Source organism: Parasteatoda tepidariorum, chromosome 10 (assembly GCF_043381705.1).
Source record: "Parasteatoda tepidariorum isolate YZ-2023 chromosome 10, CAS_Ptep_4.0, whole genome shotgun sequence".
Lineage (NCBI taxonomy): Eukaryota > Metazoa > Arthropoda > Arachnida > Araneae > Theridiidae > Parasteatoda > Parasteatoda tepidariorum.
Genome location: NC_092213.1, coordinates 10,071,105 through 10,084,572, shown reverse-complemented (window position 1 = coordinate 10,084,572; position 13,468 = coordinate 10,071,105). Strand labels below are relative to the sequence as shown.

The following is a 13,468-nucleotide window of genomic DNA, read 5'->3' as shown; positions in this document are numbered from 1 at the left end:
ATTAAATAAATTATTAGTTAAATTAAGTAAAATAATTTAAGTCAAATTAAGTAAATAGAGAACGGGAAGCGATCGCCTCCCCAGGTTTCCCTTTTCGCGAAGAAGTGCGTAGGAAAAATAGTGAAGTTCATTTTTAGATAGTAAGCAGCTGTTTTTTTTAACCAACTCGATGACGTCACGTCGATAGACATAATTCCGTGCAGGTGATTCCTTAGTTTCAGCAGTCTACTGTCTGGGGGATTTGATATTTTAATTGAGTTTTTCGCATGAATTAACTTAGCTCTTTTATTTAGCATAGACGGCTCTTTATTTCAAAACATTTTAAGTTGCGCGTGTGTGTTGCACAGCTGAAATAACTATGAGTACACATCGTTTAGCCATGGGTAAGTGTATTCTTTTTCCAAAATTATTTCGTTTTGATTTATAGAATAAGAAAAATTTTAATATTAAATTGTTTTTGAAAAAAAGTTTTTATGTTTTGATTTAACGATTCGAAAAAAAGGATTATCAATTTGCCAGGTGACATTGACGAGGAATTCACCTGCAGCGGCGTATTTGAAACCCCCGTCTAATGATGCCAAACGGGCCAAAAAAGTCGAGAGAAAGTATGATTTGGACTTAGAGGAAAGTACGAGCTAAGTACATAAGGAGCCGCTCTACATTGTGCATTTGGGAAGGGGGCTTAATTTTCGAATACAAGGAATTTCGAGGCTCTCATTATGTGGGTTTGGCGAAAGTAACAGAAAACGACATCCGTCACAGATTTAATATTCCTGTGAATCAAATTGACACATTGCAGAAGGCGTTAGAGGCAATCAAGACCCACCTGCGTAAAAACAAACTAGTGATATAATTTTCAAAATTTTTCCTGACTAACATGAAATATAGATGTAGTAGCATAGCTGGTTTAAAATAGAGTAGTATAATATATATATGTATTGGCATAACTGGTTTAATTTTTTTTTAAAATATTACTCATTAATAGTTTTATTTTTTTTAAAAAAAATTTCTGAATATATATATAGTTGCATATATATACATGGATATATAGTTGCATATATATATATATATATTAATTTTTTAAAAAAAATATATATTACTCATTAATAGTTTCATTTTTTTTCCAGAAAAAGGCGATACAATTTTTATTTTAAAGCACTTTCATTTAAACTTTATTTTAGCATTGAATGTTATTTTTTAGTTGATGATATAGTTACAACGAAAAGTCAAGTAAATGTGGTGATTGTTATTATTATTAAATTTCTTTAAAAGTACTATTCTTTTGTGTTTTTAAATTTATTTATTTTAAGCGATTGCTGAATTTTAACTGAATACCTTTTTAAATGTAATTGCTGAATATCTTTTTAAACTCGGAAGAGAAAAATTTTTTTCCTCTTATCCATACACACACACACATTCCATGCTTGAAAGTTTCTTTTTTAAAAGGATTGTTTTGATAGTGATTATAGTGGTTTCTGTGTGTATTCTTCTTCTTGAATAAGTTGAGTTTTTTTGCTTAACATGATTACTTTTCAAGAGAGACGTTCATCCTTTAATGGTTTTATTCGCACGCATAGCATGTAGACTACAATGACTTATGTACATTTTATCGCGATGCTAAGCCTGCAATTTTCAACCTGTTAAATACATCCATCACTCTAAGAATGAGAATTATTATTTGTCTGAGCGTTTTATTTTCGAAAGAAATCGACGGGGAAGAGCTGCAACAGCCAGGGACAGAACCAGAAATGTTTCCTGGGGGGGGGTCATGGACTCATATTCCGCCCCCCCCCCGACAATTAATTTTTATTTTAAATTTTAAATGTTTTTTTTGAGTAAAAAAAACTGGGGTTTTTAATGCTAGTCTCTTCATTTATTTTTTTCATAATGAACAATAGAACAATACATAAATAATTCAAGTATTCAACATCTTTAAATAATAAATGTAATGCGTTTTTTAGAAACTTTGGCAAATCTGCCAACCTGTTGAAACTCTCGGTGTGCTTCAACATTATTAATGTTTACAATGAAACTATGACGAATTTCGTTTTAATCTTTTGGATTATGATTCTTGAAACAGTGAAGAACGTAATTAGATGGAAAAAAATCGATTTTTCAGACCTACCTAAGTGTATATGCCCCCTTAAATAATTCTTAAAATATTTTATTTCCTTTGTAAACTATTAAAAAAATTATTATTTTTACTTTTTAAAAGAAAAATTGTGGGGGGGCAAGGCCACTATGATCCCCCCCCCCTTTGAATCCGCCACTGGCAACAGCCTTTTTACTTCTGTAGCTTTTAATAACGGATTCTTTCGCGATATGAAATTAAAAGTACGACCGATAAATGTTTCCGAAAAATATTCAATCAAATTGAAAACTTCACAAAAAACGGTTCCTTGCTGGGTTGTTAAAAGGATCGAAGTTTTAGACGCACACGTAGGCAATTTTAGATTTTGCAGAGAGGGTTGTAGCAATGCAAAATTACCAACATATTTGAAAAACAAATAAAGCATTGTTAAACGCTAAGTGCCACGTCAAACTTTGCTTTTCATGCGCTATCGCTGCTGCCTTACATCCTGTTCGAGTTAATGCTAATCGGAGTAAAAAGTACACTAGATTCGTAAGGAAATTTAAATTGGATAATGTAACTTTTCTATAAGTGTTTATAAGTAACATCAAAAAGTTTGAAAAAATTAACAATTTGAAAATAAATGTATATGGAATAGAAGACAAAATCGTCTGCCCGATTTACGTTTCAGACGATGAGACAAATACGAATCCAAATTGATTTGTTATTTTTTGATAATCATTTTCTTCTCATAAAAAATTTCAATAGGTTTTTATGCCCCGGACATAGTTAAATTATAGCTGTAAACGCTGTCTTACTAGTTTCAAATGATCTTCGACTTTAGTCGCGCACAAGAAACTATGCCAAGAGAACAAAATACAAAAAGTCAGTATGCCCCTTAAAGATGCACCAATCTGACTAGAATGGTCAATCACCCTTTCGTTATTTACTGCGATTTCGAATCGCTCACCAAAGAAGTTTCAGGACCGGGCCCCTCATCATCGATTAAGGATTGATGAAAAGATTATATTTCATGAATACTACGCCGGTCAAAACACCGTGTTGCAATTTCTAGAAACCCTTAAATATCTTTCGCAACATATTCTGAAATTAATGCATCAGGTATCACCAATGATTTCTGAAATTGATACATCAGTTATCGCCAATGTCTTCTGAAATTGATACATCAGGTATCGCCAATGATTGAAGAAATTGGGCATGATATCGACCCCGATAGATGCCACATATGCAAAAAGGAGTTTGTGTGTAATGACATAAGGGTAAGGGATCACCAACATTTTGGCGACTGTGCTATTCGCGGTGGGGCATGTCAGGTCTGCTCTGCAATCCAAATTGTCGTATTCGATATTTTATACCCATAGTTCTTCACAACGGCGAAAATTACGCTGCTCGTTTAATTTTAAAAAAACATTCCAAAAAATTATGCCGGTGCAATTAATGTCATCTCTGTTAATATGGAAAAATTCATGATGTTTTCTCTAGATTCCCTTAAATTTATGGACTCATTTCAGTTTTTAAACAGATCACTCGACACTCTAGTTGATAATTTGATTAACGCTAATCACGACTTCAAAATTTTTTCGCAAAATTTTTGAACATGAACAACATCGCAATTATTGTTGAGAAAGGGAATATTTCCTTATAGTTATTTAGATAGCATCGATACATTGAAAGAAACAACATTACCTTCTAAAAGAAGCATTTTTAAACATTTTAACCAACTAGCCAACTCGGATGAAGATTGTGATCACGCTAGAAATGTATACCAAAATTTTTGTTGCGAAACAATACCTAGAACTGTATTAAAACACAGATACTGTACTTTTGACAGAAATATTTTCTTCCTTCAGACAGAAATGCTTAAAAGAATACGAGCTCGCTCCGGTACATTTTTTAACGAGCGCAGAGCTAACGCGGAACGTAGGTCTGAAATTTACCAAAGTCAAATTAAAGTTGTTAAAAAGTGTAGATAAGTATATTTGGTTCGAAAGCCAAGTGCTCGGTGGTGTGTGTTATTTGGGCAAACGTTACTGTAAAGCAAACATTCCCTATTTAGAAGAATATGACGAAAGTAAACCGCATAATTTCATATGCGCGTTAGATGTCTGTAATCACTATGGCACTGTAATGTGTCAGAAATTGCCTATCGATAACTTTTCGGGGCTTACAGAAGATGAAATTTTAAATTTTGATGCTTATAATTAAGATGCGAACTCAAATGTCGGATTCATTCTCGAAGTAGACTTGGACCGTTCCTCCTTAGTGCATGATAAATTGGACGAGTTTCCCTTGGCAGTCGAACATTTTAATATAACATACGGTATTTTATCCAATTATTCTAAAAAAATGTGCAATTAGTTCAATTTAAAATCCACATTACCCACCAAAAAGCTAACTGCCACGTTATACGACGAAAAGAATTATATTACGCACTACTTAAATTTGAGATTTTACTTAGATCAGGGTATGATACTTAAAAAAATTCACGGAGTTATGTGCTTTTCGCAAAGCAAATGGTTAGAAGAATACATTAAGTTCAACCACGATAGAAGAATAAACGCAGACGACGAATATACTAAATTTCTATACAAATTAATGAATAACGCGCTCTTTCGTAGACTAATTATCCAGTGCCCTTTGGAATACTTTGAACCAGTGAATGATAATTTAACAATTTTTAAAATGAAGCAAGCTAACCTCATTTTAGACAAACCCATATATCCTGGGTTTGTTATTTTAGAACCTTCGAAATTGCACATGTATTCACTATTTTACGATAAATGTAAAAAGCATTATAATTCAGATTGTGAGTTACTGTACATTGATACAGACTCGCTAAATTTAAATATTAAAACCCAGAATGTATACGGCGATTTTAAAGAGCATTTTTCATCCATTTTAGAAATGAGTCATTTCGATCTGAATAATTCAAGCAAGGGAAAATTGGGATTGTTAAAAAAATGAGACAGTGTTAGCCATTTAGGAATTTGTGGGTCTCCGCCCAAAGATGTATGCATTTTCTTACGGAAGGAATGTAAAATGACCGCCAAAGGTGCATTAAAAGAGTATAACATAGAAATGTGTAAATCAGCTTTATCTCAACAAACAAAAAACCAGACAGACTCAGTGCTCCGAAGAAACATACTCTGATGACGGAAATTCAAAATAAAATCGGATTATCCCCCTATTACGATAAGCGATACTTACTCGATAATGGAATAGACTCTTTAGCATACGGGCACTGTAGTATAAATGAAAAAGAAGACGATTCAAGTTAAAATCTATCCAGCACACACCACAACCGTTACTTATCACTCTTTTTTTTATTTCATACCAGTTATTACCTCACTTTATATATATATATATATTTGTTTTTAGTATTTGTGTTTTTTTTTTTCACTAATTGATGCATTCCATTCTATTGCATTTTCTATTGGACATTTTTGTGCGTGCTTTTGTATTTTTAACCAAAAAAAGAAAAAAAAAAGCATTCACTCCTAATAATGCCCTGTATGCCAATCTTTTCCTGTGTCAATGTGTATTTGATTCATTGTCGTCGGCAGGGTTAATGTGCAGAGCGACTAAGTCCAACACCATCCAGAGAAGGAACTCTTTCAGAGGAGAAATTAGGTTGACGAAACAAGCCCTTTCATCCCTTCCGGTGAGTGAGAGAGAGGGAGGGAAAGAAACTATGGAGAGAGAGAAAGGAGCGCAGGTAATGGTCTCAAAAGTTTTCCTCCCCCCCCCACCTTCCCAGCAGTGGCGGATCCAGTGTGGGGGGGGGGCGTTCATAAGGGTCATGATCCCCCCCCAAATTGAAAAAAAATTTTTTTTAATAGTTTACAAAAGAAATAAAATATTTAAAAAATTTTTAAGGGGGCATACACACCTAGGTAGGCCGGAAACATGTTCGATTTTTCTTTCATTAGTTTCATCGAAAACATTAACATGTTGAAGCGCGCCGAGAGCTCCGAGCGTACTTCAACAAGTTTAACCGAAGATTGTATTTGCCAAAGTTTGTAAAAAACGTATTATATTAATTATTTAAAGATTTTGAGTACTTGAATTATTTATGTATTGATCTATTGTTCATTATGAAAAAAAATAAATGAGAAGACTAGCATTAAAAACCCCAGGTTTTTTTTTCAAAAAAAATATTTAAAAAAATTTTTTTTAGTAAAAAAAATTAATTAAGGGGGGGGGGGAATCTGAGTCTATGACACCCCAGAAAAATTTCCGGATCCGCCCCTGCTTACCAGTGAATATCTCTAAGATGCGTCACAGAGAAGCAGATCTTCAATCGTTTTAAGGTAAGCAGGCATGAGCAAATATGACAATATATTTTTATTAATATTTAAAGACTGACGTATTCGCTTTGTTAACTTGGAATATTGCCTTCAAATAATATGTATTTAATGTTACTAAGTTGTTGTCCGATGTTTATGTATTGCTTTCCCTCCCGACAATCCAGCTCTCACTATTCTCGGATGACACTCCTCGCAGTTGAAGAAAAAAGATGGATTACGGAAGAGACGATGAAGAAGGTCAAATCAACTAGTGGAGGTAGAAATGTGTTTNTAAATTTAGTAGGAACAACACAACCTGTGACGTAGGCTATATTATACCCAATTGCATGCTATTTACATAGTCAATATCTTCAGATTTTCTTTCTTCACGTATTTGACATTTTTCATATTCACAATATTTTTTTATATAGGTGTAAAGAGCAATTTTTTTTTACCCCGCATTCGCGCTAGGCTCGAAAGGAAACACTCCCTTAAAAAACTTCCGTCGGGCAAAATAGTTAAAATGCACACACACACACAGTTTTATTTACACGGGGTGAATCTCAAAAAGAAAGTCATCATTGTTCAGAATTTTGAAGTAGCCAACTTTAAAAGTTAAATCACATCCGGCAGCATCTCTTTGGTTCGTTGAAAGATTTTTTTGCACTTAGAATGGTGGAGAGTAGATCGTGTCCCAGTTCACTTAGTGCATCGTGCACGGTGAAGCGATCACCATCTCTCGCTTTGAAGAAAAGCTCTAAGGGAAGCATTTCTTGGTTCGTTGAAAGATTTTTTTGCACTTAGAATGGTGGAGAGTAGATCGTGTCCCAGTTCACTTAGTGCATCGTGCACGGTGAAGCGATCACCATCTCTCGCTTTGAAAAAAAGCTCTAAGGGAAGCATTTCTTGGTTCGTTGAAAGACTTTTTAGCACTTAGAATGGTAGAGAGTAGATCGTGTCCCAGTTCACTTAGTGCATCGTGCACGGTGAAGCGATCACCATCTCTCGCTTTGAAAAAAAGCTCTAACCGAAGCATTTCTTGGTTCGCTGAAAAATTTTTTTGCACTTAGAATGGTGGAGAGTAGATCGTGTCCCAGTTCACTTAGTGCATCGTGCGTGCACGGTGAAGCGATCACTATCACTCGCTTTAACCAACTAACAAAATCCGAATTGTACACCACTCGGTTTATCATGAATCATCCTGACGATATCAGAGTTCTTCAAAATTTTAAAATAAAGCACATTTTCCGCATTTTCTTGTTCCTTTCTGACAACGCTTCTCATACAATCAGCAAAGTTTGAATAAATGATGAATAACGGAAACGTTTCATTTTTAACAGCCGAATGAGAAATACTCTATGGAGGAAAACGTTATCGCATATTAGTCACGGCGCGACAGTTCCGTGTTTTGTCGTGAAAACAATGGCGACACAATCCGAGTTTTAGTGCAGTTTTTGAAAAACGTGATATACTCTTTTCGTTTTCGATCATATCATTTTTATGTAGTTTAATTAGCGTTAACTTTTTACATTGATGATACAAAAAATACAAAACGAAATAACCACAAGTTGTCGTGTCAGAAGCTTGAAAGCAATATTTGTTATAAGTAAACGATTTCGAATTTGCCCTTAAAAATTTTAAAATATTTGCAGAAGGTGGTCGTCAATAGCTATCAAAATATATTGCTTTTTCATTTGCAAAATGAACTGCAATCCAGTGACTCCCCGGTAAGGTATGCGAATCTAAATTAATAATAAAAGAACAAAAGTCTCTTTTTAAATTTTGGCAGCGTGTCCGATGCGAAAATGCCTCCGAATCCCTTTTTAATTATTTTATTACCACATGCAAAGCGACACAACGAAAGGTTATCCATCAATAATCTGTAAATACTCCGCGCGATTTATCAATCTCAATAGTATTATTGTACTGCGCGTAGCAAATTAAATTTTGAGTTTCGGGGAGATCCTCTGCAAATTTTATATCCAATGGAATATTTCCGTTCTTGGTGATGTTGGCGTGGTTCTCGTTTGAAGCGAAAGCCGGGGTGAGATCCGTTGCATACGACGTATAACCGTCTTTAATTTCTGAATAGTTAATGTTGATATTTAGCCCGTTATGATAACGCCCTAGGTCGGTGAAGAGACTTAGATAACTTCCAGCGTAACAATTGCTCGCAAAATCAGGTTGATAGGATTTGACCAGGTAGCGTGATTCCAAATGAGAACCATACCCATCCTTATGCCAGAGAATATACTAAATTTCTATACAAATTAATGAATAACGCGCTCTTTCGTANTTTTATTAATAGTATCTTTTTCTACAGAACTACCTAGCTTTCTACGTATTAAAAAAAGATTATGAAAAAATAATATTTCATATACAAAAAAAAACATATTTTGATTCACAACCAGGATATTAATTTTGATAGAAGATTGGAAAGTGGGGTTACTTTTCCCGACTGATTTTTGCACATAAAAAAGCTTGAAAAAACGCGCTGTCCAATATTATTATAATATTAGTGTTTTTCATATTACGCGTTCTTTCAATTTAAAACTTTCAGCAAAACAAACCACAAATGAATTCAGGAGACTCCGCAAGCTTGCTATGATGCTACCCAAAATATAGCAGACGGCGCTGTTTTACAGAAATATAGCCAAATAAATTAGAACACTCAAAACATGGCAAACTTTACACTTTATTAATGCTGTGATATTAATTTTGTTAATATATATAAATATATATTTTTTTTATTTATTTATTCGTTTATTTTTTGGGCTACAAAATGTTCGAATCCGCTACTTTTGGAGCTCCCATTCGCTACTTTTTAATCATAAGTTCTGGCAACACTGAACCTAACCCAGGCACGTGTTTTCCTTTGAAACATTACTTTGGGCTGAGAGAATTTAAGTTCAATATGTAAATAAATAGATGATATGATAATAAATGGTGAATTATTACATTAAAAAATATATTTTTTCTATAAGTTATAGTTTTGGTTCCGATACGAACATTATATTAAGTTATAGAATTTTGTATTTATATATTTTTTAAGGTTTTATTGAATTTGCTGTTTTTAAGTATCCTTCCATTAACAGTCATATGCATAATTCATGTCATTGTGCAGCTCTAGTGCGACGTATATAAAGTATCTATTTATGTAATTAATTTCTTGACAAAATATTGAATGGTACTTTAAATACTTTAGTTTTCGGCAGTGTTTTTTCTATTCTGTTAGTAATATAAATAATTTTATCTATTTAATAACTCTTAGTTAATATCTTAATTGAAAAAAAAATAATTATAGGAAAAGTTTGTAAATAAACAAAACATTTATAATGATGTAACATCTTACAACATGCACATCTTGATTTCAAAACACCTTTCATTTTTATAATTAATGGAAATTGATAATTTGAAATTTTTTTCAAAGGATAATTGCTGAAAAAAAGAAAAGAATCGCCAGAGCATAAATTATTTACTTTACTATTATTTTGTTTTGTTGCAACAATATATTTCACATTTAGGATATTACATGATTAAGAATAAATAATTAGTTACATACATTTTGTAAACTAATTATTTATTCTATTTCTATTCTATTAACTAATTATTTATTAATATGTGACATATATCATACCTTTCATTTTTACAATGTATGGAAATTGATAATTTTAAATTTGTTTCAAAGGATAATTGTTGAAAAAAAGAAAAGAATCGCCAGAGCATAGATTATTTACTTTACTATTATTTTGCTCTGTTGCTACAATATATTTCACATGTAAGATATTACATGATTAAGAATAAATAATTAGTTGCATATGTTTTGTATTTTAGCGTTTAAAATATCCGTATTAACACTAGGTTTTAAATAAATCCATTTCAATGGCATACGGAGGTGTAGGGATACCAGGGACAAATTTCATGAACTCATTTTAATGCTAATGCCTGAAGGAATTATGGTACTTTTATATTTCAAATGCAGTAAATGAGTAACCAAATTATTTGTGGTACTTAATTGTAGACAATAGATACACTATAGAGATATTGTGGTAATAGTGTTTTTCTGACTCCAAAGATTGATGAGTAAAAAATATTCTTCATTTTCATTACAGTCAAAAATGTTTCAATTTTAATGTTATCAAATGTTATAATTTAATTTGTTTAAAAGTCCTAATATATCTTAAATTGTTTTCTTGCAGCTAGTAGGGAAGAGTGGGGTCAATTGTAAAATTTTTTACTTAACTATTTTTAACTAACAAAAAATCCAATATATTATTAGTATTAATTGACAGACGAGTAAAGTAGACTATCCTCTACTAGAAAAAAAAATAAATACCTTATTTTAAGTGTTATTATATTAGTTATTAACAATTTTTGACAGTCGTGCACTTGTTACAATTGTCCCCACTTACGGGGTCAATTGTAACAGTTCATAAATTCAACTAAAACATAGTTAATTATACATATTATCATAGTTGTGATATATTTTTTTATTGATCAAAATAGTAGTGATATTTTAGGAGTAAAAATAATAATGAGCAGAGACCTAAAGGGTTAAACTTTTAACTTTAAGGGGTTAAAAATTTTAATTTATGCTGTGAAAGGTGACAAATAAAATAATGCACATGCAACATAATATAAATGATATAGGAAACTATTGGTGGTTCTTAAAGAGTTAAGTAATGGTTTGTAAACATAAGATTATTTATTTTCAGCTGTTACAATCGTCCCTTTACTTATTGTTACAATCGTCCCCAAGACGCCATTTCAGCTTCATTTGTTAAAAACAATGCTAGTTAATTAACAAAACTAATATTTTTTTTTAAATGTTAATTAAGGTGTCCACTAACATATTCGGTTAATAACTTTTATTTGTTTAAACAAAATTACTTTGTTTTAATATAATATTCTAATACCAAAAAAAGTACTTACGTAGCGTGAAAATATATTTTGAGATGTAACTCTTTCAAAAGTACATAAAAATGGTTGCCAGCAGGGGTGTACATTTAGATTTATTAAATACACCTTGTGCTCCACCTAGGAACCAAATCTAGAACGCGACACTCGAAATTTTTGCTCTGTTACAATCGTACCCTGTTACAATTGACCCCACTCTCCCCTACCTATCTAATGAAACATACAATTTCCTCATTAACGCAATATTGGTATTCTTGTAAATAATTGAAAGTTTGAATATATTTATACGTCAATCAGATACCCCTTTGATCGGATCGTTATGGCCATGAGTTATCTGATTCATTCAAATTATTAAATAAAACAAAATTTGTTTATTGGTTTATATTTTTCTTTTGTGCCTTCAATTAATTTTCAACTACATTTTTGCAGACAGCTTTCTATTTGAAGGGCCAGATTATTTTTCTACTGTAAAGAATATTTTTATCCAACCACTAATTTTGATGTCTAAATTGAGGACACTGACTTATTGAACTTACAATCACAGGTCATTTAGAGAGAAATCACCAGTGCAACTAAGACAATTACTAAGGCTAGTGACAGATCATCAAGCAGATTTTTAACTGATTTTCCAAGTAACCTTGAGACCAACGGCTTATTATTAAGTCATTTTTGTGTTTTTCCTTTTTAAATAAAAGAGCAAAAATAATAAACTGTAATTTATTGTACTTAAGGACTTTTGACTGAAATTTTCATTTCTTATATTTTGAAATTTCTATTACCTATATATTTTCTAAAACAATTGATCAAAATGTGTATATGTATATAAAAGAAGTTTGTATTCATGAAAATGCCCTTGATAAATTACATTTTTGTCTAAAATAATTTTCAAACAATATGCATTGAAATTTTGTGCAATATTATATTTAATCATATTTTATAAATAATAAAAATTTTTCATTGATATCTGGAACAATTTAATGCTAAAAGAATTGCCACATATAGTAGAGTCAACTTAAACTAATTTCTTTGACTGCCAAAGCCATTGAACACATATAGCACTATTCTTAAAACTACTCTATTTTTGTATTGCTCATTTCAAAATTGCTACAAAATTTTTGAAAGTATTTAAAAATTAGACAAACAGTAAACACATATTGAATTCTGATTTAATACCTGTTGAATTCAGTTGCGTCCAGAAACGAGCCTTTTGCTTCCATTCCGACCCCCTATGAGACTGTCGCTTAATACATTGCAGGTTCAAGTGTATTTGCTTTGTCTGTCTATCTGTTTTGAATGCCTGTGCGTATTCAGTTTTATTTTATTTTAAAAACAAATAATCATAGATTTTATTCGTTTGACACTCTATAATTTTAATTTGAATTATTTTCTTAAGAGCCTTTGAATCCCCATTATTTGTAATTAAATTCTATATAGGAAAATTTTTTCCTCATTGTTTTATCTGGTACATAAGTTTTTTAAAAACAAAAATGGTGGATTTTTTTGACATACTTCTTTGATGCATCCAAATTGTCTTAAAATGATTTTAACTGTATATTGCAAAATTTTTGCCTCATTGCTCTTTCTTGTATAATTTTTTAAAATGTCCATTCATTATTTCTACTATGGCTATAAGTCTGCTTACTGAAAGGCATATAGTATATAAATTATTAGTCAAGGGGAAAGAATGTTTCAGCGATAATGAATTTTTTAAAATTATATTTGGCAGATTAAGTTAATTACTGCTAGTTTCTTATTTCCCTAGATGTAGTTAACCTTTTTTGTCTGTATGCATTATTCAAATGTGTTATTATTTACATGTTGTCGACACTAGCATTATTTAAACCTTATTTACAAATCCAAATGTATTCTGTTTCAAGTATTAAATAATTTTATTAATTTTTATTTCTGTTATTTATGAAGAGATATTTTTTGTTATGTAATTTTATTAAAATTGTATTTCCAAAATTCTGCTTTCATCTAGTTTTCAACCTTTATTTTACTGAATTTTATTATTTAGAATATTTTCTGAAAAAGTTTATTCACATTGCTTAGCAATTAGGTTTCTTTTATAAGATAATAAATTCATTATCCACAGTGGGTGTTCACTATTGTATTAGTGCTTTTGAAATAAAAATTTAATAAAAAAATTAGGTGGTGTTTTTTTAAAATTTTT

The 13,468-nt window shown here is 31.4% G+C and overlaps 1 protein-coding gene across 1 annotated transcript in view; it reads left to right on the top strand.

Annotated features, from left to right (window-relative positions):
• The first annotated feature begins 212 nt into the window (after nt 1-212).
• Nucleotides 213-13,468, top strand: part of LOC107437758 (pancreatic lipase-related protein 2) — a 45,853-nt gene continuing 32,597 nt past the window's right edge. The window contains exon 1 of the mRNA XM_016049857.3: nt 213-383. Within this exon, the coding sequence (XP_015905343.2) occupies nt 359-383 (25 nt within the window). The 5' untranslated portion in view covers nt 213-358. The remainder of the gene's footprint in view (nt 384-13,468) is intronic.